This window comes from Phasianus colchicus, chromosome Z (genome assembly GCF_987193195.1).
Source record: "Phasianus colchicus chromosome Z, bPhaCol1.hap1.1, whole genome shotgun sequence".
Classification (NCBI taxonomy): domain Eukaryota; kingdom Metazoa; phylum Chordata; class Aves; order Galliformes; family Phasianidae; genus Phasianus; species Phasianus colchicus.
In genome coordinates, this window is record NC_143476.1 from 26,662,518 (window position 1) to 26,687,307 (window position 24,790).

Here is a 24,790-nt window from a genome sequence, read left to right on the forward strand (position 1 = left end):
GCAGAATGGCATTGCCTGTGCAAGCAAAAATGAAAAAGATAGTCATGGTGGAAGAAGGCTTTCATTCTGGGGGGGTTCCTTTCACTTGTCAGGTTGGTACTAACCAAATAATCATTGGGCTCTCAGGTGCTGATGTACTGTCTCATGCTGGTTTCTAAAAATCAAGTGTTTTCTCTCTTGCTAGCGGTAGTTGGTGCAATCTGTTGAACAACATATTTGATTATCCAAACTGTTGATTGTCTTGCAGAGAAACAAACAAGTTGGGCGTCTGTAGCTTCACTTTTCCTCTAATTAGAGAGCTGGTCTTTGGACGTAGGCAGCGTTACACAGCCATGCTGTGGGGGCTGGGAAATTACCTCTGTATCTGATCTGCACATAAACACTGTAATAATTTTTCAGCAATGCTATGAACACTGCATTTTGCTCTTCAGACTTTAAGATTTTTCTTGTCACATGTGAAACTGTTTTGCTTTATTAGAACTCTGGCAGCCCACGGACCTGTGACAGATTTTTCTGGAAATACTTACAAAGCAAGACATACTTGTGGTTGGATGTTGTCCACTTTTCCCTTAGCAAAGGGCTTCGTTCAGTAGAGGCGCTACAATAATACTTAATTGTTAATGCAAAGTACTGTAGACACAATACGGTCTGAGTTCCACAGCCATGGTGCCTGCTCGCATGTAGCATGCAGTTTACTTTCTGAAGGCAGATAGCGTTAGAAGGAACTAGGAGAGTTATAGTTAATGTTTCTGTGCTGCAACAGAAAACAACGTGATGAAGTGTGATTATAATGAGTGGGTTGCGTTACGGCTTATGTATGGGGGTTCACACTGGTGAACTTCTAATCAATTTTATGCCAGAAATGGTTAGACAAAACGACTGACTGACCAGCATCCTTAACAGTGCTGCAGCTAAGCATTTTGGAATGCTCACGTGTTGTGTTTTGAAACTCTTTGTGTGCACTACATTTTTCCATTTGGTATGAGGCTTAGTGGTAATCAGCTCACTACTAATTAGAAATCATTCTGTGTTCTGCACCCCATTATTACACAAAATTATCTCAGACCTTAAGAATTTTTACATTCAGGGGGAAAAGCTGCTGCAGTGCCTTTTGTCATGCATTTCCCTAACATTAAATTTGAAAATAAGCTTTTGCTGTTTTAAAGCAGCCATTACGGAAGAAGCAAAAGCCATTAGTTTGTTGCATTTGAATTACTTTCTACTTTCATTTCTCTTTATTGATACTATTGGTGAAAGTGACAGGAAAAAAAGAATTTTTATCCTGGAAAATGATGGAGCTCTTTATAATACTGAGGGATTTGCATTTGTCTTTGTAGTAGATCTTAAAGTGCTAATGGGAAGAAAGCCTGAAGGTAGCATCCCATGGAGCTCTTATGTTCCGTGTGAATTGGCTATGGAAGTACTTGTTACAGAGCTCAGGACCAGCTCTGAAGTACATCTAGAATTTACTACTACTAGAATATAAAAGAAACTTACTATTCAGAGGCCTGGGGAATGCAGGCACAGAGACGCATGTTTACCTTGTTCTTGCTCTGTTCTCCTGGCATTAGTGATATTTTCATAAACAGTTTTTGTTGTCAGTGTTTTGCAAAATGAGTCCTCTGAGAACCAAAATGACTGTGCAGAAAAGCTCTTTATATTTACGTGCTGACAATCTTGCTTGTGGTTGCAGGTATACACTGTGACAGTGTGTGCGCTGAGGGACAGTGGGGACCAAATTGCTCACTGTCTTGTTACTGCAAAAATGGGGCATCATGCTCTCCAGATGATGGGATCTGTGAATGTGCACCAGGATACCGAGGCACCACCTGTCAGAGAAGTAAGGACAAAGTAAAACTTTCTATAACTAAAACTGCATTGCAACATGGAATGAGTAAGATAGTCATTAGCTTTGTTAATTGCACTAGGAAATACAGTGCAACAGTCCTTTCAGTTGTAAAAATGCATGAATGCACAGAAGGGTTATCTGAAGTCAACAAATCTTTCCAAATAGTACTGCTTTTCTTTTTGTGGTATAACTGACACACCAGATGACTGTGCTGCCATTTAACAAAATCTGATTAGGCTGGAGTGTTAGGCATACAGGAGCCTGAGGAGGTTCATCAAGAACAAGTGTGGGGTCTTGCACACATGGATGAATAACCTCACACATATGTGTCGATTTGGGGCTGACCTGTTGAAGAGGAGCTCTGCAGAAGAGGATGTGGGTGTCTCGGTGGACAACAACTTGGTCATGTGCCAGCAGTGTGCCTTTGTGGCCAAGAACATTGATGGTATCCTGGGCTGAATTAAAAAGAGCCCCCCTCTAGTCTGCCCTGGTGAGGCCACATCTAGAGTACTGTGCCCAGTTCTGTGCTCTCCAGTTCAAGAAAGACAGGGAAATTCTAGAGAGAATCCAGTGGAGGGCCACAGAGATGGTTAGAGGCCACAGAGATGGTTAAAGGGCTCAAGCATCTCCCATAGGAGGAAAGACTGAGAGCCCTGTGACTTTTCAGCCTGGAGAAGAGAGGCTGAAAGAGGATCTATCAGTGTTTATATATATATAATGGGCAGGTGTCAAATGGATGGAGCCAAGCTCTTTTCAATGGTATGCAGAAATAGAACAAGGGGCAACAGGCACAAAGTAGAACATAGCGTGTTTCATACAAACATATGGAAGAACTTCATTACTGTGAGGGTGGCATAGCACTGCAAATGGCTGCTTAGAGAGGTTGTGGAGTCTCCTTCTCTGGAGATACTCAAGACCTGCCTGGATGCTTTCCTGTGCAGTATGCTGCAGGGAGTCTGCTCTAGCAGGGGATTGGACTTGATGATCTCCAGAGGTCCCTACCAACACTTTCAAATCTGTAATATCTTTATGTTATTCACATTTTGTGCAGTGACATGGTTATGTTCATGACTTTTAGAGAAATAAATAAGGTAGGAGACTCAGCTGTAAGGTCACCATTTTCAAATGCAATTGACAATTATTAATTTTATAATGCATATTTTGGCAGGTAAATAAAACATCTGTGAGTTTCAGAAGCTCAGAACTTTAGCTTTCCACTGGATCTGGTAGGAATCATTAGCGTAACTACTGCCCTTTTAGGCTTTCATTTTGAAGCAGTGGTAAATGGCCAACAGCATCAGGCATAAGTAAAGGATACCATAGATACACATATTTGCATTTGAAAAATATGGTCCTATAAAATTTAAATGCTCCAAGAGAAGAGATGCAGATAGAATGAGGCAATTCATACCAGAAACAGGAAGGCAAAAATATGACATACAAGTATCTGCCCCCAAGAAAATCTGTGACAGTTTTCTAGCAGCTTAGCTTTCTTCAGTTTACATAGTTGTAGTCCTACGTGAAAGGTGCTCAGAGCAGAGAAATGCAAGTCCTCTGCAAATGGAAATAGCTGTACTTTCACCAGGTGAAGAAGAGGGGAAATAAGGCCAAGGAGTGATGCTACTAGGGCTTCTCCAAAAGTGGCAGAAAAGAAAGAAGGTGTCATGAAGTTAGAATTATCAGAAGATAGGAGAAACAGAAGAAGATGAACAGTCCACAAATGGCAAGATTTCACACTGAAGAATGTGTTTGCCTCTGATATTATCAAATTCCACATCAGTAGAGCATTAGTATTCCTTAAGGATTTCTAACTAACCTCAGTAATTATTCTCACTGTCTAATCTGTAGAGACCTCACAGTTAATTAGATAACCCAAAGGTAGAGTACATATAAAACTACTTGTAAAAGTATTCCTCGTGTTTTGGAACTATGCCTAAAACCAGGACAAACAGCTTCCATGCCAGTGGCCCCCAGAGCCCTTCTCTGATGCGTGGTCTGGAGGCTGGGAAGACAAAGGTCATATGGATAATTTGGACTCCAATCAGAAAGTGCCTTTTCAGTAAACAGGAAGACCTTTTGGCTCTGTTTCACTTGGAAAAGTTAGTCTCTCTGGAGAGATCTGGCCACATAACTTGTATCAAGTGTATAACTGAAAGACTTGAATGAATCTGAAATATTGAAAAAGTTCCAAGTTTTTGTCAGTGCTGATTGCTGCTGTGCAACAGCTATTTCTCTTGATGAATCACATAATAGTGTACCAGGAAAAAAAAAAAAAAAAAAAAAGGTGAGAAGGAGTTAGAGCAATAGAGGAAATAATTTAATGCAAAAGTCTTTTTTTTTTTTTTTTCCCTCTTTTTAAAATAAATTTTAAGTGCTTTTGGCTAGAGAATTAACAAAACTGTATTTCCAATAGATCAATTAGTCTATTAGAATTAGCTGATGTGCAGTTTGTCTGTACCATGTAATGAGTATGATGAATAACTAAGTGAAAGGATGGCCAAAAAACATTTGCACAGTTTTCTCAGTGAAGTGATGGCAATTTGTTAGGAAACAAGGAAGTAAAGGTCTAAGATGATTGTACTCATCTGTTGATAAAACTAAATCTGTTTTTAAAATACTTCAAATATACGTTAAAGGATATTCACATTCATGTATGTAGAGAACATATCACATATGGGCAAATATGTATATATATGAAGTACACGTGCATTTCAAACATCACACAAGTGAAATGTGGCCTGACACGTTATAGAATGTCAAATACGTAGTTACTGATTAGAGCACAGTAAGCTCCTGAGAAAGATGAGAAAATCTTACATGAGGGCACAGCGCTGGGCTGTATGAATACTAACAACCACTGCTGCAACCCTTGCATATTTAGAAAGCAGAGCTAATTGGTAGTTAGGAACAAGTGCACTAAAGAACTCTTGTAGAAAGCGCAGGAATCAATGATAGTTTGTCCTTTTTGATTCCAGTTTGTTCCCCTGGGTTTTACGGACACCGGTGCAGCCAGACATGTCCACAGTGTGTACACAGCAGTGGCCCCTGCCACCATATTACTGGATTATGTGACTGTTTACCTGGATTTACTGGAGCTCTGTGTAATGAAGGTACAAGCTATAATAAAGAATCTGTGAGATGCAAAGACCAAGCACTGTAATAATTCTCATTTTGTCTACTGAAAGTATAAGGACAAAAATGCTACATGCAGCAGCGTGTGCAGTTTATAAATGTAGACTCTTAAGCAGTTTTTAATCTCTTTAAAATTTGATCCTTAAGTACAAAAAAATACTTTTCTCCAGAACAGTACCATATTCTTATATACAGAACTTGAATAACAAGTACGTATAATGGGCTTATCAGATTTCATAATGTGTCACTGTACTATTGTACTAAAAATAACTTTACTTAATCCAAACATAAATTCATTATTCTTGAACTAATTAAAAATATATTATGCTGATTATTCAGGAATTCTAATACTTAAATTTGTTCTCAGTGTGTCCCAGTGGCAGATTTGGCAAGAACTGCATTGGAATATGCACCTGCACCAATAATGGAACATGCAACCCTATCGACAGATCCTGTCAGTGTTATCCTGGGTGGATTGGTAGTGACTGCTCTCAGCGTAAGGATCAGCATTTTTCCTTTTATTTTTAATTAAAAGTTTATCTGTGCAAATTCTCTGTTTGTTGATAAGCAAATACCATGTGAGCCAGAAATTAGGACTTCATGGTGTATTAGGAAGAGATCCTAAAGTTTTCTGCATTCCATTTGCATGCAATTGGAGAATCCACTTGCTGCCCAAAGAGGAGCTGTAGAAAAAAATATACCAGAATTGTCTCAGAAAGGCAGTGTAAAAAGATAAGTGGCAATGCTCACAGGTTGTAACAAGGACAACTTAACTGGATTCATTAAGAAAATTAATTGGTGTGAGTGGTTAAGCACAGCAACTACCAGAGAGGCTCTGAAGTCCTCACCCTGGAAGAGGCTGTGAAATTCTCATTTTTGAAAATTGTTAGAGTGTGATATTGGACTAGACGATGCCAAAGGTCTCTTCCAACATAACACAGTCTATGACCTGATGAATCTTGATTGGATAGAGGGTTCATAAGCTATTTCCTTGTCTGTGCAACTACGTAGCCACGTCCCAGTAGTGTTGTGTACATTTCGTGGTTTATATCCTTTGGACAGTCATATAAATATCTGTGGCATTTAAAGCAACCAAACAACAACAACAACAAAAATCCCTAAAACTGACAACAAACTAGCAAAGCATGGACAGCTAAAAGCAAGGCTTAGAACAAAGCCAATATTTTCTCTGTCATAAGTTTGTATTCTGTCAGTGGGAATGTCCTAATTCTTCTTCAGATGGTTAACATGCTACTAATAAATCTTCTACTGTGATTTACTAAGTATTTTTCATTAGTTATTTTATTTCTCCCTTTTATAAATATGTTTGAAAGATAAGCATTTTTAGCATCATTCTATCTTACTTTATCTGGATATAGTCTTGTTACGCTAAAATCAGCGAAGACTTAGTTACCTACTTGAAAAGAAGGGCTGGCCCTAATTTTCTTATGTTTCATTGAGGTATGTTATTAAATAACTAGGCATTCTTCAGATGTCTTACTTGATCTATGCAAATCACTATTGACAAGAAAGTAATTTCTGAAGCAAAACTCTGAGAGAAACAATAGCTTATTCTGTCAGGTACCAAAATCCAGAGTCTGCAACACATGCATGCAAAAATTTCAATCAAACAATTTTTTATGAAGAAAAGAAACTGTATAGGACTTCAATATATCAACATTTAAAAGATATTGTGCTGGGATTTCCAGGAAAGTGTGTTCCTAATAACATGCCTCATAGATTTACAGCATTAATGGTTTGATTGGCCTAAATTCGCTGTATCTGTACCAGAACACCTTTGCTGGTTAAATTCTGAGAAGGGATTAGCATCTACTACTCAGTATGATACGAAAATAAATTTGGGGCCCACACCTGTGGAAGATGGTGACAAGACAGCTCTCTGTTTTTTATGGCAAAATAAGTAGGTTCTTGGTAGAGTGTCCAAAATGAGGATATTTAGGAAGAGAGATGTACTTAGTGAATCAAGAGCAAGAAAATGGTATTAGCAGTATGAGTGGATGGGCTCACGTATTTGCTTTGTTTGAAAGCCCTTCACTCACATGTAAAATAATCATTTCATTAATTTCTTTTGGAATTAGTGACTTTTTTGTAACTTCTGACCTTCCACTTGTGTGTGATTTAGGTTCTTTCTTGGCTGACCACTAATTTCAGATGATCAACAGTTATAAAATAGGTCAACAGGCATGTGTTATTCTTAGAACACCCTTTACTTTTAGTAATGTTCTGACATGAAGAAAATTTTCTTCTCTGCTATCTCAATAGTCATTGACATTTTTTAATCACTATGTTAATACCAGTACCTAGTATCAAATTTATTTATCATAACATTTTCAAAAAAATCAGTAAAACTATATCGATTGATAGAGATATAAAAGCAGCTCTCCAGCCATGAGTACCGAAGATCTTTGTCACTTGAGATTGGTTACTTGCTCTGCATTTTTTCAGCCTGCCCACCTTCTCACTGGGGACCAAACTGCATCCACACATGCAACTGCCATAATGGAGCTTACTGCAGTGCCTACGATGGAGAATGCAAATGTACCCCAGGATGGACTGGCCTTTACTGTACACAACGTAAGTATCCTGATTGTCTGTTCACAGTCTTGCAGGTCTACAAATCAGTGGCAGAATTTTCCTTCAGTACTTTCACACTTTATTCATCAGTTTATCCACCTGCTGCTGAACTTTTTGACCCAGAAATACAATCCCTATGGTTGCAGGGGAAACCCTATAAAAGCAGTGGCCATTGCATTTGGGCTCCCTTTAAGGCCTTCTTCAGAGGAAACAATATTTGGCCATAGGCAGATATCCTAATGGAAGAGTCTGTCACGTGCACATGCACACGCTGACATTCAGGTGCTACTGCTACACATGCATGGTTATGGCTGCAGACTGTAGCATGGTTGCTATTAGCATTACAGGTGTTCCTCATCAGGAAGGGTGATGGTTTCATGTTAACTGTTTCCATCTCCATAACCTCCCTAGTAAATATTTTAACTTTGGAGACCCAACAGTTAACATAACAACGTAGCACAATCACTGGCAGAAGCCATGAAAGTAGCTTCTGGCTTATCTTTGGCTGTGATAGATGTCTTTGTTGATTCCAGTTACAAGCAGTGCAGTCACTGAGTCTAGGTGACTGGTTGATGACATTTCATATGACATTTGAGAGGGAAACATTAGGTATCAATAAAGTCATCTTCTTTATCATTAATAGTTATATCTATGGCTTTAGTCTGACTTATCTTCAATACAGGCACCCCTACTTTCTGCAATCTGGGAAAACCCGTTATTTTTAAACTAAGCACTGTTTTCCATTCAGTGTCTAAATGCATGTTTTCCATTAAATCAGAACTTACCTTTTTCCGCAGAATAATTTCATAGTGGCAGGAAGGAACACATGCATTATAGTGCCATATGGATGCAGCTCTGGAAGACATTCAGTTTTGGTTCAGTTGTCAGCTATCATGGTTATTTTGCTTCCTGCTGATGAATAATGATCTCTTAGCAGTGATATTTCTTTGTCACTTTGAAATGATATCTTTGTGAGGAGCTGTGTTACAGTATGTTATTATTTTTATTCTTGTATGCTTCAACATCAGCTGTGAACTCTGGATAACGTATCCAAAGGTTCATTCATCATTAAACAGATTCCCTGTTCTGGTTCACAAAATTCCTTCTTTCTCCTTAAAGCATGAAGTCCTTCTTGCTACCTTTTTCTGATTGTCTGCTATTTTCACAATTTGCAATCTCATTTTTATGTACTTGCCGCCCAGTGCGTATTTTAAATCCCTTAAAACAGGGTAGGTCTTCATCTGTTGTGTTTACAAAGTGTCACATTGAAACGACTTTTCAATAATCAGAATATTTGAATTTTATTTCTGGAGCACCTGTCACTCCTTTTTCTCTCCCCCTCCTTGTATTGCAGGATGTCCCCTTGGATTTTATGGGAAGGACTGTGCACTGATATGCCAGTGCAAGAATGGAGCCGACTGTGACCACATCAGTGGGCAGTGTACCTGCCGCACAGGATTCATGGGGAAGCACTGTGAGCAGAGTGAGTAGGAGCCCCAGTTGTCTTGATAAAAATTACCAAACCCTGAGGTTGAGCTTCTGTTATTTTAGCTGGTGTTGTGATGCAATCTCTTGGCTTCAGTGGGCATTTTAACTGGGCAGGAGCTTTGGGAGTCAGACCTGGGCTTTTTCCAAATAGATAAATACCCACAGAATTAATACCTATTAAGACTGATTATGATAGTGGTGCTTCTTTCTTTCAATTTGTAGCAATATTTGAGAGGCATTTGTACTACATTCTTGGTGCTTCAGACATAATGCTTAAAAAAACCGACAGTTCTGAATATAAAAGTAACAAATGAATTTGAGTAATAGTCATTAGCATAAAGCACAATGAAAATTATTAGGTGGAAAACTAAAGATAAGTAGTACCACATCAATTCTAGTGGATACAATTAATCTTTGTAATGTGTCTTTACACTCAAATGGATTATAAAAGCATAACAAATGGTATTTTATTTTCTTATATGCGTGATTCTTTACCCGAGAAAATGAAGAGTAACACCACTGACATCAACTGTGGTATAATGTTGTGCAACATTAAAAGAATAATCAAGCTCATAAGCACAGAACTCTATCAGTCTACCTCTAGCTAATGTTACAGAGTGAGCGGTAATCCAATATTTCATGCATTACTGCAATGCAAAGCAACCCATTGAACACAAGGTCCTATATACTCTTATTTTACTTAATTACTCTTTTGAAGGTTTAAACTTGTGCTTGGCAACAGCACTGTGCACAGGACTTTTTGATAGGTGAAGGAGAGTAATTACCTACAACACCTGTCACACTTGGCAGTACTGTAACTGAAAGGAGAGGAGGTGACTATGTGCTGAACTTTCTCCCTGTAGACACATTTAATTCCCTCAGCAGTAAGCCTAGTTACAGCTTCAAGAAGTGTTATCTACAAGGACATCTGTGGTAGATCTGCTAAAAATAAGGAAAGAAATTTTGATTTTCCTAAGAAAAATACAACTACAATAAAATATGAAAATTTTGGAAGTGTGTTTATTTCAGTGAAATAATAACTGGCAACATGTAATTATTAGTTATTTAAACCTTATTCTACTTTGATGATGTAAGATGTTTCACTTCAAAAGCAGAGTAATGTTTAGGAAAAGATTTTAAGAACATCATAAATGTATCACATCGAAATGTTTTTTTGAATCTTATCAAAATATTATTTTGAGTACTTTGGTGAGCCTGCCAGTATTACAATGTTTTATTGATTTTATATTTACCCCATAATTTGGTAATAATGATTATATTAATTTTTCAACAGTATTAAGTTAAATATTCTTACACTTCTGAATTGGAACTTCAGTTTTAAAAATTGACTTTTCATTTCAGTTCAGCCACTGACTTCACTAGTTCTAATCTTGTTTTATGGAATGTAACCAAGTGAAAGAGAAGGTATATTGAACATGAAATTACACTTTTATCTGCATTTATCAAGACTGCAAGAAGGTTCTCTGGCATCTATATCCCCGTGAATTATTATAAACCAGGAATACATAGAATATGAGTGAGATTATCTTAAAAAGACAAAGGAATTAATGCATTTACAAAATTCACGAGAAACTGAGAAAGTTGAGTCTCAGAAGGAGGAATGCCACCCTTCCTGAAAGCATCAGTAGTACACTAATATAACGATCTACCTGTAACAGAGATGAGCATACAAAAGAAGTAATTATTATCAGTGTATGATAATTTAAATTAAGTTTCTTTCTCCCTCTAAATGTGTGCATGTATATACATGCACACACAGATGCAGAGAGGTCCTCTTAAGGAAGTCTTTTTAGTGTATGTGTACCACTGATAAGACATTGCCATCTGCTGGCCATGTACGCAGACATACATGGTCAGACAGAAGCAACTGGTAGCAGGTACAGTGCTAGGTCTGTAATGTACCACTAGGTACAGTGCTGTAGGTCTCTTACACTGAAACATTCCAGAAGCACTAACTACATTTGCTTTTTCTTTGTGCTTGTGTTGTCTCATTTTGTACAGAATGCCCTCAAGGTACATATGGATATGGATGTCGGCAGATATGTGACTGTCTGAACAACTCAACCTGCGACCACATCACGGGAACGTGTTACTGTAGCCCAGGCTGGAAGGGGGCCAGGTGTGATCAAGGTAGAGCCTAGATGCAGTCAAATTACTATAACTTTTTGCTGTAAAATTTAGTCAAACTATTAGATGTCATTTATTGCCATTAAGTTATTTTTCTGTGCTCAATGTGTTTCAGTAGGCTGCTATTGAATTATATATATATTCAATAGATTTGTAAGTATTAGATACCTCAGTGATAGTTTATTGGATCAAAGCACTCAAGTGCAGATTGCATGAAATGTTTTGCAGTGCTGCACTGTCCAAAGCTGCTGATAGAGCATATATTTACTCTGTACTTTTGCCTACAAGATGTTTCTCACTTTTTCAGCTCTTTCTATGAATCATGAAGTCATAGCAATGGCTTGGGTTGGATGGGATCTCAAAGATCATCAAGTTCCAACTCCTCTGCCACATACAGGATTGCCAGCTGCTAGCATCTACTAGACTAGGCTGCCCAGGGCCCATCCAGTCTTAATCATCTCCAAGGACGGGGCATCCATAACCTGTCTAGACAGCCTGTTCCAACACCTTACCACTCTCAGTACATCTAATCTAAACCTCTCCTCCTTCAGTTTAAAACAACTCCCCCTTGTCCTGTCACTATCTACCCATGTAAAAAGCTGATTTCCCTCATCTTTATAAACTCTCTTTAAATATTGGAAGGCCACAACGAGATCCTCCCACAGACTTCTTCTGAGCTGAACAAGCCCAGTTCATTCACCCTGTCTTCCTAAGAGAGGTATTCCAGGCCTTGGGTCATCTTTGTGTCCTTCCCCTGGACCCTCTCCAAAAAGAAGATTAATGCTTGTCCTGAAAGCTGAAGTTGTTTTTGCATTGGTTTTGGATGTGTCTCTATTTTGGCACTGTAAAATACAGTTAAAATTACCAAATATAGAAGTGAAATACCATTTTCTGCTCCTGACACATAAGCCTCTGAATTTACGCAATATATTTTCATTTCTTTTTGTTTTTCAGCTGGCGTAATTATAGTAGGAAACCTGAACAGTTTAAGCCGTACCAGTACCGCCATCCCTGCTGACTCTTACCAGATAGGGGCTATAGCAGGCATCATCATTCTTGTCCTGATTGTGCTGTTCCTGCTAGCGCTGTTCATCATTTACAGACATAAGCAAAAAGGAAAAGAAACAAACATGCCTGCAGTGACTTACACTCCTGCAATGAGGGTCATCAATGCAGATTACACCATTTCAGGTAAATGAAATTGGGAATAGATTTTTCCCTCTGCCTCTTGACTTTGAGTTTTCAGCAAAATTCTGAAGGGGTTCAGATCTACTCTTAAAAGGGCTTCAATGTGCATCTCACTTGCAGTGAGCAGGAAGCTATTTGTTCCCATAGAGTGTCTGAAAGTCTGCCTTGGAAGCCTACCTAGAAAGACAGACTGGGGAGGGTTTATTTTTTTGGGAAGAGGGAGACTGCAACTGCCCCCTATGGCCCTTTGCCAGCAGAGCAGCACCTAGAATGACATGCTGGTGGTAAACCAGAACACCAGAATACTGGAACGCAGTGGTAGGCTAGTGAGACCTTCCTGCTGCTGCCAGAGATGGAGTTCAGAGGGAGCATGGCCCAGCATCTGCAGCCATTTAATTTGTTGTGTATCACAGTCTTTTAATCTGTGCATTTAGTACTAGAAAGCTGGCATACATTGGTAAAATATGTTAATTGCTGAATGAAGGATCAAGTGACCATATGCCTTGCTTTACTGTGTTATGTTTTTCTGTGTTAACCAGTGGAAGCATAGGTTACTATTCCTCTGTGCCTAGCTTTAAACAGACTTGGAAAGCGTGGCAAAACATCGTTTCTGCTGAGACATTAAACTTTATGCCAATGGCTAGAATATGGAAAGACTGCTGTAGCTAGCTGTGGTTCTGTAGAAAGGCAGAGAACAGAGCTGCTCAGCTGAGACAGATAAAGGGAAGGAGCAATGCTTCTGAAACAGAATGGGAGTTTTCAAGCTATGAAAATCCACATAAGTTGGCATTAAATGGATAAATGATAATGCAGGCAGTGCTGTCTTTTGCAAATAACTGAAAAGGAAATTGGCAGGTAAAGAAGCTTGCAGAAGCAGTTGTCAGAGTAGAGAAGGATGTACCACCACAGGTAATGGTAGAGTATAAGCACAAAAAAAAAAAAGTTGCTGTAAAGTTTAGAGTAGAAGTGTCCATAATTAGAACAGTGCCGTGATTACAGTTGCAAAAGACAGCAGGGGACCAGATCTGAACGACAGGTCAGCTCGTAACATTTGAGAATGCTCTCTGGGGAAGGAAGGACACAGCTAGTCACTTACTGCTCTGTATCTCTCATTTATTCAGATGTATGCCACATTTTTATTCAAGAAATGCTAGACCAGTTTCTGAAATCAGTGTAGCACTATGAAAAATAAGAAAGATACGATGCGTTATATTAAGTTGTTCATTTTTCTTTCTTTTCCTTTTCAGAAACCATCCCTCATAGTAATGGTGGAAATGCTAACAGTCACTATTTCTCTAACCCCAGTTATCATACTCTAACACAGTGCACTACACCACCTCATGTCAACAACATGGACAGACTGACCCTGGCAAAGGTAAGGCAGAAAAATCTAAATGATTCTGTGTAGGTTAGGCACTGAATTATGTAACTGCATTTCTTGTGTCTCTCGTTGGATTTATTTTGCTTTTCTTGATTGTTACCTGGTGGAATTCAGCAACCCCCACATTAGTTTCAAGTTCCATCATCTATCTTTCTTTGAAATAGGCAAAAAACAACCAGCTATTTGTGAACCTTAAAAATGTGGAACCTGGGAAGCGAGGCACTGTCATGGACTATACTGGAACACTGCCTGCTGATTGGAAACATGGTGGCTACCTCAATGAGCTTGGTAAGAAGAGAAAGGAAGAGAAAATATTAGTATGGGATAGAAAGCAGAAATCTTCTTCGATGTAGAAAGTGTTCTTCAATCTCTGAGTATCAGAAGTACCTGAGTACCATTTGTGACACTGCTAAATCTGTTTGTTATGCCAGGCTTGTCAGATTGTGTGAAGTTCAGGGTTATGGGTTTGTCCTTCCTTTAAGCAATATGCTCAAAGATGAAAAAAGTTACTTACGAAAAACAGTCAATCAGTCTGTTATTATTAATCAGTGCCGTAATACAATGGCTATTTTACAGTGGGAGTCATCTTTGGCAAAATTTCAGATTCTTGCAATGTAAATGAGAGGTTGCATGTCCATATATGTGCCCACCATACAGAATCAATGCTTTAAAAAAGGTTACTTACCATCTGAGCTTCCTATGCAAATTCTAGGAACATCGTCTAAGTTAAGCCTCCTGTTAGCCAAAATTCAGGGCATCTTCTTCTTTCTAAGAAGAAAAATTCCCAAGAACTGTTCAGTTATGGTATCTTGCTTTTATGCTGTCTCTTGACATCTTTTCATTCTTTCCCATTCTCCTAGATTTCATTGATCATGATCTCTGATCAGTGAAGATTTTGTAAGGGATTTTCAGTGCCAGTATAATTTAGAGTACCATTTCTGGTAGAGTACCTTCATTTCTGGTCCTTAGTAGTATCCGATCCTGGGAATCAGAACAATAGTGTGGAACCATTATTCTTCCTCCTAATCATCCCTGATATTTTTCATACCATAACCGAGTCTCAGACCTGGATTTTAGAAAAGGTTTTCAGTCGTAATTTTGCTCAGCTTTACATTTTCTTAGTTAAGAGTGTTTGTACTAGCACACTAAGCTCAACACTGCAGTTCAACCTACTGCAGTGTACCATCATTAATATACTGAGGACTGGAGGACGGGGTGAGTGGCTTGGGTAACTGTGGGCTGGTGACCAGAACATTAGTCTTAGCAAAAACAGTTAAATGAGAACTAATTAGTAAAATAGAGATAGGAATACAATTTATTGATTAAAGATTTCTCAAATAGCATAATTCCATTCTTCAAAACTATTACTTTTGTTTATAGAGAGATACTATATAGGTGATTTGGGGCTTTCTAGCATAGAAAAGAAGGCTCTGAATGGATTAACAACTGGTTAAGTGTCAGGTCTTGGGAGAGAGTTGTCAGTCATTGCTGACCGTTGATGTTTATATTAATATTGAGATAAGTCTGCTTCAAGTAGACCATTGCAAAGCTGCAGACCTAGACACTACGAGTTTAGGCCATTCCCCCAGGTTGAGGAACTGTCACAAGGTGACCTTGGACAAGGCAGTGGGAGTGATTAACCTTGGAACTGTAATACTGAGAATTGGAGTGAAAGTTCCATGCTCTGAGGGTTTCCGGTCAAGATGGAGTATTACTGCAGTAGGTATCGTATACCAAGACAAAAAAATATACTTTAATCAAACAGTAATTGTTAGGTTCACTGAGGTAGCTGCAGAAAATGTCATGGCCTGTGTCATACGTGATGTCAAAGTGATAATTTAATAGTCTCTTATGACCTTTCTTATTCAGGGAACTACTGAAAGAATGCAAGCAAATTGTAACAGGCTTTCGTAAGCCTTTGACTGGGCTTTTTCACAGTGCTTATAAGAGAATATTTCTGCTAAGCTAGAAATTAATCTCCAAGCTAGTTTTAAAGCTGTAGAAGCTGTTATATAATCACTTTTATTTTATTTTAAATCTATTATGTTTTTTATATCATTTTTCTCAGGAGCTTTTGGACTTGACAGGGGGTATTTGGGAAAGTCTCTGAAAGGTGAGGTTTATTTTTCTGATGCTTCTAGATAAAATGACATTGATATTCAGTTAACTCTTCTAAATTGTCTTTGGTTGCAAGCCTGCAGTACCACAGTCTTCATGCTTACTGCAGGCATTTGGAAAGTTTCTCAAAGTAAATCTGAAACATGCTGAAACGTGCTGCTGCCCTAAGCTCCCAGCACCGCCTATTACCAAAGCGCTACAGGAGCTGGCAGCAGACAGCACCTGCCACAGCACTGGGACACTTGCAAAATTGCTGCACTATCAAAGGGACAAGTAGCTTGAGGTATTTCTCATTTATGCACACATATTTCATAGAACCTTCTGAGTTGGAAGGGACCCTTAAAAGCCATCTGGTCCAAATCACGTGCAATGTAAAGGAACACCTACAGCTCCATCAGGTGCTCAGAGCCCATCCAGCCTGACCTTGGCTGTCTCCAGGAATCCATCACATCTCTGGCAAAACTGTGTCAGTGCCTCACCACCCTTACTGTAAAAAACTTCTTCCTTACAGTCAATGTAAATCTTTTTTAGTTTGAAATTATTTTCTCTTGTCCTATCACAAAGGACCTGGTAAAAAGCCTGTAACTTCTGTTCTTCTAGTTCCTTTTTAAATACTGAGAGGCCACTTTTGGGTCTCCTCAGAGCCTTCTCCAGGCTGCACAGCCCCAGCTCTCTCAGCTTGTCCTCATAGGAGAGGTGTTCCATCCCTTGGATCATTTTTGTGGCTGACCTCTGGAGGCACTCCAACAGGTCCACAACTCTCCTGGAAAAAAGAAGGCTGCGGGGTGACCTCATTGCAGCCTTTCAGTACCTAAGGGGAGCCTACAAACAGGAGGAGAATCAACTCTTTGAAAGGGTATATAACTGCAGGACAAGGGGAAATGATTTTACGTTGAGGGAGGGAAGATTTAGGTTGGATGTCAGGATGGAGTTCTTTACTCTGAAAGTGGTGAAGTGCTGGAACAGGCTGCCCAGAGAGGTTGTGGATGCCCCGTCCCTGGAGGTGTCCAAGGCCAGGTTGGATGGAGCCCTGGGCAGCCTGGTCTAGCATTAAATGGTTGGTGGCCCTGCATGTGGCAGGGAGGTTGGAGATTCATGATCATTAAGGTCCCTTCCAACCCTGACCATTCTGTGATTCTGTGATTCTGTGAAGAATGAGTGCACAGAGAGGAATTAAAAGCTTAGTAAATTCAGGGCTGTGATTATTATTTTTCTCTTTCAAGTTATCCACTTTTCTCTTAAGACTTTAGTCTTAAGAGTTTGCATCACTTTTTGTTATATGGTTAGGATATGACAAGGATGACTAGAATGTCTGGATATCCAAACAAGGCATAAAGTGTAACCAAATAAATATGCAGACAAGAGCATCTAGTTTGTCACCGTACTTACAGGAGAAATAAGCTCAAAGAGTGCTTTATTATATATTGCTATGATATATAGATAGTCATACATATTCCCTTGTTTTGCAGTATTAAGGGAAGCCAAATTTAACTTCATGTAAATGAGGCACAATTAATGAGCACATATTATCTGATATGTTTTGCTAAATGGAAGTTGCTCAGACATTTTGCTGATAGCCAGATTAAGCCCATAAAAGAGTAGAACAGTAGAGATATTTTCTCTAATTGCCTTATAAAGATTTTAGAGTGTTATGTCTAGTTTCAATTTAAATACTCATTTATAAGTGACTTTTTAAAACTCAGAATTAAAGAACATCCGTACATTGGCAGAGCTTTGTACCAGTGAAAATGCACTTTGCTCTGTTTAGTAGCAAAATCTATCCTATGTAGAGTGCTTGAGAGAATAGTATGTTTTTCTTTTTTCAGATCTAGTTAAGAACTCGGAATACAATTTAAGCAATTGCTCCTTAAGCAGCTCTGAAAACCCATATGCCACTATAAAAGACCCACCAGCTCTTGTACCAAAAAGTTCAGAATGTGGATATGTTGAAATGAAGTCACCAGCGCGCAGGGACTCCCCGTATGCTGAGATCGCCAGCTCTGCTTCAGCCAATAAGAACGTTTATGAAGTTGGTAAGAAGAATCTGCTTCCAGATTTTGAAGGTTTAAAATAGAGAGCACAAGGCTCTTTTCCTTCCATTAAACTTAATGAAAACATATGAGAAAGCACACACAAAAAATGATGGCTATCCAATTCTATTTTCTGCTCAAAAGCTGTAACAACAACTCAAAAGTGATGTAATTCACATGACCATCATTTGAAGTATCTTCAGCTCTGTATTACTGATGCTAAAGAAAATTTTGGAGTTTTGTGGAACAGTTACTATCATAATGATCTTAGGACTGGAATGATGTGTATGTCACACATTACAAGACACCACTGACCAATATCTGCACTGTGCTGATAAGGATTTTTATAAGACCTAGATTATAATCCCTTGGGATTTTTTTTTTTTTTTTTTTTTTTGCTTTTTTTTTTTAGTTTGTCCACACACAAAGATCAGATGTTGTCATAAATATACTCATAGTAGGGTTCTAATGCAAGCTTGGAGGTATTTAGTGCAAAGCTAAAAAAGTTTAATATCATCTTTTGTTTCCATACCTTCACTTCAGCACACAGCATTACAAGGAATCTTTAAACTGAAGCAAAAAGAAGAGCATTTTTTAACACAACCTAAAATGAAACACAGTACCTTCTGTTTGCCATTTCTCACACTGTGTGTATGTGCTCTCTTTTATCACAGAACCAACAGTGAGTGTTGTCCAAGGAGCATTCAGCAGCAGTGGACGTTTCAGCCAGGATCCTTATGACCTTCCAAAAAACAGCCACATTCCGTGTCACTATGACTTGCTACCAGTTCGAGATAGCCCCACATCCTCTACAAAGGAGGTTGGCAGTGAATGACTCCAAAAGCTGAAGTGTAGCACAGTGGGACTCTCACTGGGACAAGTGGCATAGTTGTGTTCCTTCCTTAGTTTACAGTTGTATTTGGTTCCTAATCTGTCCAGCAGAAAATTGCCATACATCAAAAAGGAATCTCAACATGAGGTTTGTACTGCGTATAGAAGTGACACATGGATAAATGCCACACTTGGGAGACCCTGATTGTTCTTTTTTTGGTGGCAGTTAATTTTATAGAAACAAGTATGCAATACATTTATACTGTAATATACAGGCGTAAAAATCTTAGTTTGTAGATCAGTTTTGATAACAGATCCCACTTCAGCTACTTTAAATATGGACTTCATATTCAGTATTCCCAGGACAGTGTAATTTACCAAATGCCATTTCATACAGGTTATTAGTTAGGTGGAACAAAAACCGTCTTGCCAAATTTTACCTTTCATTCTGCTCTTTAGTTAAGACATACATACTAAGAAACAAGATCAGATAAAGTAAGCACAACACTGCAGTTATTTGAGAAGTCCATCATCAGACTCTTTTGTCCATTACTGTTGGTGGGAATACTTTATTTGAATAGCTTTCAAGATGATAACAGCATTGCATACATCAAAATTATATGATGCCTCAAGATCACTGGGTACTCCAAACCCAGCACCAGTCCTCAACAAATATTTGCTACACTTCAACTCCACATATTGCTGTTCTGACCACTATTTCTACCAAACACAATTAATAATCCATAACATATCAGTAATTATTTCATAAAATATGTAAATTAAATCAGTTTATTTTTGTCAGTGTGGACTGAGTGTGTAAGGAGTGGAAAAAGGTGATGATTTATGTAAACCTGACTTGCAAAGAACGGTTTACATTTTATAAACAGGTAGTAATAATTACTGTAAATATAGTAGGGTAAAAACAGTAAAATGTTGTGATTTTTTTTTCTTAGAAATAACTAAGCAATCTCTGTGCATACTTGCTAAAAGGCACCTTTTTTTATAGTTGATGTATGGAAAAACATGCTTAAGCTGGTCTTTTGCATTGCTAATAATTTGACACGTACCCTCATTCTTCATTAACTTCTGCCTCTATTTTTAAGCTGTAGTTTGTGTTTCTAGTGATCTAGCTTGTAATTCCAAAAGTATTCTACTGTGTGTCCATTTTTTTTTTCTTGCATTTTTGCCAAGTGGCCTTTATTTTGTCTGGTTAAAGAGTCCTCTGGGCAGAGGAAGAGGATTAAAGTAAGGATAATGTCTTACTGATACTCCAAGAGGCACTTAGCAATTACATAATAGATTATGAATTGATTTAGTTAGAAAAATATCAAGATGTTTTTGTTGGGGATAATTATAAGAATGCAGAAAAAAGTGAAAAATCAGACTCTCTCTTCGAAGTTTAGATTATTCTGTTAACGATGTGGATGGAAACCAGGCTTCCAGAAGACTCCTTTCTCTATGATCTACATAATTCATGAGATTTGCCAATGTATCTATCCACTGAAAGAATACTGTTTTTTTAACGTTTTTAGGCAGTTTAAAAATAAAATGGTTGATATGGACTAGACATTCTCATTCATGAAAAGATACCTTTAGAAACCTAAAAATCATATTCTCAGCTATAGCAATATTATTTCTAGGTGGTATTATTCTCTAGCTTGCAGTGATGCCATCAGCTAATGCGCTGGCCACGTAACCCCAGCAGTCTCCTCCATTCTCCCTCACTTCTAGCTCTGTAGCTTGTTGTAAGAAGTTTTCTCCATGGATTGATGCTTCCCTTGGGGAAAGGATGTAGGTGGTTGCATCTTATGACATATAGCGGGAAGCATAAAGTCATTCTAGTCTTCTTTCTGCATTGGGGACATATTTTGGCACATGAGACTTGTGATGTGAACAGGAGTTGATAGATTAAAGAGTACAGAGTGTCAACTGAAAAGAAAGTCAGGTGGATGAAAAAAATGAAAAAAAAAACAACTTTTGGAAATATTTTTTAAAAAGACTCCAAGATTTGAAATGGAAACACTATTTCTTTTATTCTTTTATCTCACCAGTTCTTTTATTTGTTGTCACTGAACACTGAAGTGTTGCATTCAAGATGTTGTTACAAGTGTTCTCCAGCCTGATAAAGTATATGCCTGTTTGCAGTGCCCCCTAACGTTCCTGTTTCTCACTGACTGTAAGCGCTGACTGTTTTTCAGTTCCTTGCACACTGTTGGTCTTTGCCAGCACAAAGATTAAATGCAAGGTTTCAAAAGCCAGTCACCATTTAATCCCTCCATATTGACTGGATTTGTGTGCATATAGGTACATGTAGCACTAATGGTACACACATGTGTTTGTACTATGGGAAACATTTTAAAATAGAACCTCTCTTCGAAGCCATGAATAGAAAATGCTGTATTTGGCAACTACGAGCTCACAAAAATTAATTTTCTTACTCTGTGTAAAATTTGGAGACCCCTAGATAAATTCTCAAGTTATTTTTTTAATATGCAACAGTAAATAGCTCAATAAATGATTTTTAATATGCCTGAGAATTTTCAGTATGTCACATATCCTGAAGTGATATATTTATATTGAGCCAAACATTCACGAGAAGAGATGAATTTCTGATAATACTGCCATTGGTGTATGTTTCAAATATACACATAATCAAAGACAGCTTTCTGTATGTGGATATGGTGTCAGCTTAAGCTGACTGAGCTGTGTATGCAGTGACTCTAGATCAGGTAAATGACTTGTGAATTTATTTAATCAGATGATCCTCGGAAGATGCAGAAAAGAGGACTACCTGCAAGGGCAATACATTTCTAGTAAATTGTTATCTATATAGCATTCATTTGAAAGAAAAAAAAAACAACAAAACACATGGAACTTATGTTAGCAGTCCTATCTCCTCTACAAGTGTTAGGGAGGCTTGCTCCAGAGTGCACGCTGCTGTCACTGAAAATGAGATTCAAACTAAATCCTCCTGATTCTCATGGTCCCTTTTGCTGATTCAGCTGTGCTCTTTAAAGAGCCCAAATACATTTGAACACCTACACTATATTCTGGTGGGAACTTAATGAGAAAGTTCATATAATAATTTGACAAATACTGACTACACAGAGAATTGGCTTCACCACAGACAGGAGTGGAAAGAGATGCATTATCTCTACATGTTCACATTGTAAGAGTGAGAATTATAGCACTGAAAGGTAGCTCACCTCTGCTAATATGGTTGTTGAATGAAGTGCAAAATTCTGCACAAGGATAATAGCTGATTTAAAAAGTGTGTAGTGAGTATAAACATTAGGTTTTAAATAGTATAGGTGTGTTAATTCTAGTCACTTAGAAACATAATAAACCTCAATGGCTTTTTAGTTTATCAAAGATTTTTAGTCACAGCACACTGTTATGCAGAAATGTCCTCATTTTTCTACCCAGACAATTCTCATTAGTTTTAATTGGAAATGCATATGCAGATTACAGAGGAACAAAGATTCTGTTGTACTTTCTGCTGAGACAATCTGCAAAATCAAGTTAATATCACAATTAAATAAAAAATTAGAAGTGGGGATGCATTATTTAAAATACATTGAGTTTTCAAAGTACTGTGAATACAACCGGATATTTTAATTAGGTATTTCCAAATTCTAAAATTCTTACACCGAAGCTCTAAAATCCAGACTGAAGAATACAGAGCTAATTTTGACAAAAATGCTTTATATTAAATATTATATATATATAGTAGTTAAAATGACTGAAAACAAATGTGTGCATGTTTATTAATTGCCGTATAGAAAATCTTTCCATTTTTGGTACACTTAAACTAGTGCTAGAGCACTGAACCTAACTCTTCTATTTTCAGTTTTTTAGCCCACCGGACTTCACTTTCTGAAGACTGAATTGTAATATATTTTTAAAGAATACCTATTGAGTATGTCTGGCTTCTTTTTCTTAGCTGTAACAAAAAAAAGTGTTTTGTTGTTAAAATATATCTATTTTCCAAAGATGACTGATGTTCATCATTTTGTCCTTCACTACCATTTATTTCACTTCACATATTTGTAGGTTAACATAATAAAGTTTCTAATGAAAGATGGGAAATGGTTGATTTTTTCCTTTTTTAAGTTAGGATGACTCTTAAATTGAATGGAAAACATAATGTTATCTTTGCTGGACTATCAAGTAATGTAGTTTATTTTCCTTCTTATAAAATCAAGTCATTTTTTATATGCTTTGCAGAATGGCAAGACTGAATTTGGATTTTAAGCTGCTGAACTTTTTAAACTGTTCATACAGGAGTTAGTCTTGCGAATTGGGCAGTTGTTTCAAGCCTGTTTCTTGTAAAGCTTTACCGTTGAAAAAGCTGCAGAACTGAAGTGCCAAAAGCAAGGTGTTCTTCCTTTGCTTAGGATAATAACCATGGACTGATCATTGCAAAGACAAAACTAAAGTACAAACATGAGAGACAACATACTGTCACTCTATTTTCTGTTGTTGTTGTTGTTGTTTTTAAACTTAGACTCTGTAGGATGAACCTAAAACACTGGTCACAGGGTGTGGTAGTGTGTTGTTTAACTGTAAGTTTGCTCAAGAATGAGGGATTTGACAAAAGATTCTTTAAAACTAGTTCAATTAGGTTATGGCTTAAAGTAGTAGCTAGCTACCATGACACCTACTCAGAAGATCATGCCTCAGATGTGCACTTACTACATGGGTTACTCTGATTACTTTTAGAAGTCTAACTAGCAAGAGAAAGCAAATACTCTAGTTTACCAAGAGCCTTGAACAGACTTAGTGAACTGCCTTAAACAAGATAACCAACAATAAGAGAAATGCCTCAAACATATTTGCATGTGTTTTTAAAAATGACAGAATCTGATAATAGTTGTTTAATTACCTCATCAGCATCTTAAATTTCTGATCAGAATGAGTCTGGAAATAGAGTGACTAATGTATGCTCTGTACCTGAAAAATGAAGATCACTTCATTGTTCTGTTTGTCGCTGTTATGAGCCTGTGAAACAATAAGAACTAAAGCAATTCCAATAGCATTATAGTTAAAACCTCCTTCTTCCAAAGGATTGTTGAGTGGCTTCTAGTATCAAGATTTATCATTATTCACTTCCACATTTTCAAGTTGAATTGGGTTTCTGAGAACTGCTATGTCTTTCTTTGTATAAGAGAAGTAAAATCTTATTTTTGTCTTGCAAAATGTTTGTGTAGGGAGCTATGCTGTTGAGTTTAAAAATCTATCAGCCTTAGTAGCTATGTGGGTTATTTCCAAATACATGTACAAATTGAAACTAGACATAATTTTTAGATGGCTATTAGAAGCTAGTAAAAATGTTGTGAATTTAGAAGTAACTTAAAAATATTGCTTATAGAGCGACATTTTATAAAATGTCCTGGAGGGTACAATCCAAGGGACATGAAGTAGCTTCTCTCGGGTGTTTTGTATTACACAAACACACACACAAAGGGCATTTGGTCACTGTCTGAAGTTCTGTACTAACTACTCCCAGACAACGTACAGCACTAGCTAAATGTGTATATTTTTGTCTAATTATTCAAGGGAAAAAAAAATCTAAATAAAGAAAGACATCCATTCTGCACATAAATGCATGTATAAGTTCTATTTCTTCATTGATTTTTCAATGATTTTTTTTTCTTGTCAGCAGTTGATTTTCTTCTTGGTGGGAAATCATTATTTTTAAATGTACAGAACCTGAAGTCCATCTGTTGCAGCAATGAAGGCTTTGAAAATAATTCCAATCACCCAAATTATATTGCTTCGAATGATTTGTATCAGTGAGCAGGAACCCACAAGGGTCAAGTTTGACCCCTGGCTTCACATAAGACCACCCAAAATCCAAACCCTGTGTCTGAGAGCACTGTCCAAACACTCCTTGAACTCCAGCACTGGGGCCGTGCCCCCCGCCCTGTGCATCCCGTTCCATGCCCACCGCCCTGTGGCGCAGACCCTTTCCCTGACCCCCAGCTGCCCTCCCCTGCCGCAGCTCCATGCCGTTCCCTCGGGCCCTGT

At 37.9% G+C, this 24,790-nt stretch overlaps 1 protein-coding gene across 3 annotated transcripts in view; it reads left to right on the forward strand.

The window, feature by feature from the left end:
- The window catches only part of MEGF10 (multiple EGF like domains 10), a 100,047-nt gene extending 75,676 nt beyond the window's left edge, over window positions 1-24,371 (forward strand). For all 3 annotated transcript variants that reach the window (XM_031609150.2, XM_090131122.1, XM_090131121.1), the window contains exons 14-25: window positions 1,694-1,840; window positions 4,825-4,959; window positions 5,349-5,477; window positions 7,448-7,576; window positions 8,931-9,059; window positions 11,087-11,215; window positions 12,167-12,403; window positions 13,648-13,775; window positions 13,946-14,069; window positions 15,850-15,894; window positions 17,726-17,932; window positions 18,604-24,371. In XM_031609150.2, the coding sequence (XP_031465010.2) occupies window positions 1,694-1,840; window positions 4,825-4,959; window positions 5,349-5,477; window positions 7,448-7,576; window positions 8,931-9,059; window positions 11,087-11,215; window positions 12,167-12,403; window positions 13,648-13,775; window positions 13,946-14,069; window positions 15,850-15,894; window positions 17,726-17,932; window positions 18,604-18,764 (1,700 nt within the window). In that variant the 3' untranslated portion in view covers window positions 18,765-24,371. The remainder of the gene's footprint in view (window positions 1-1,693; window positions 1,841-4,824; window positions 4,960-5,348; window positions 5,478-7,447; window positions 7,577-8,930; window positions 9,060-11,086; window positions 11,216-12,166; window positions 12,404-13,647; window positions 13,776-13,945; window positions 14,070-15,849; window positions 15,895-17,725; window positions 17,933-18,603) is intronic.
- The last annotated feature ends 419 nt before the right edge of the window (window positions 24,372-24,790 follow it).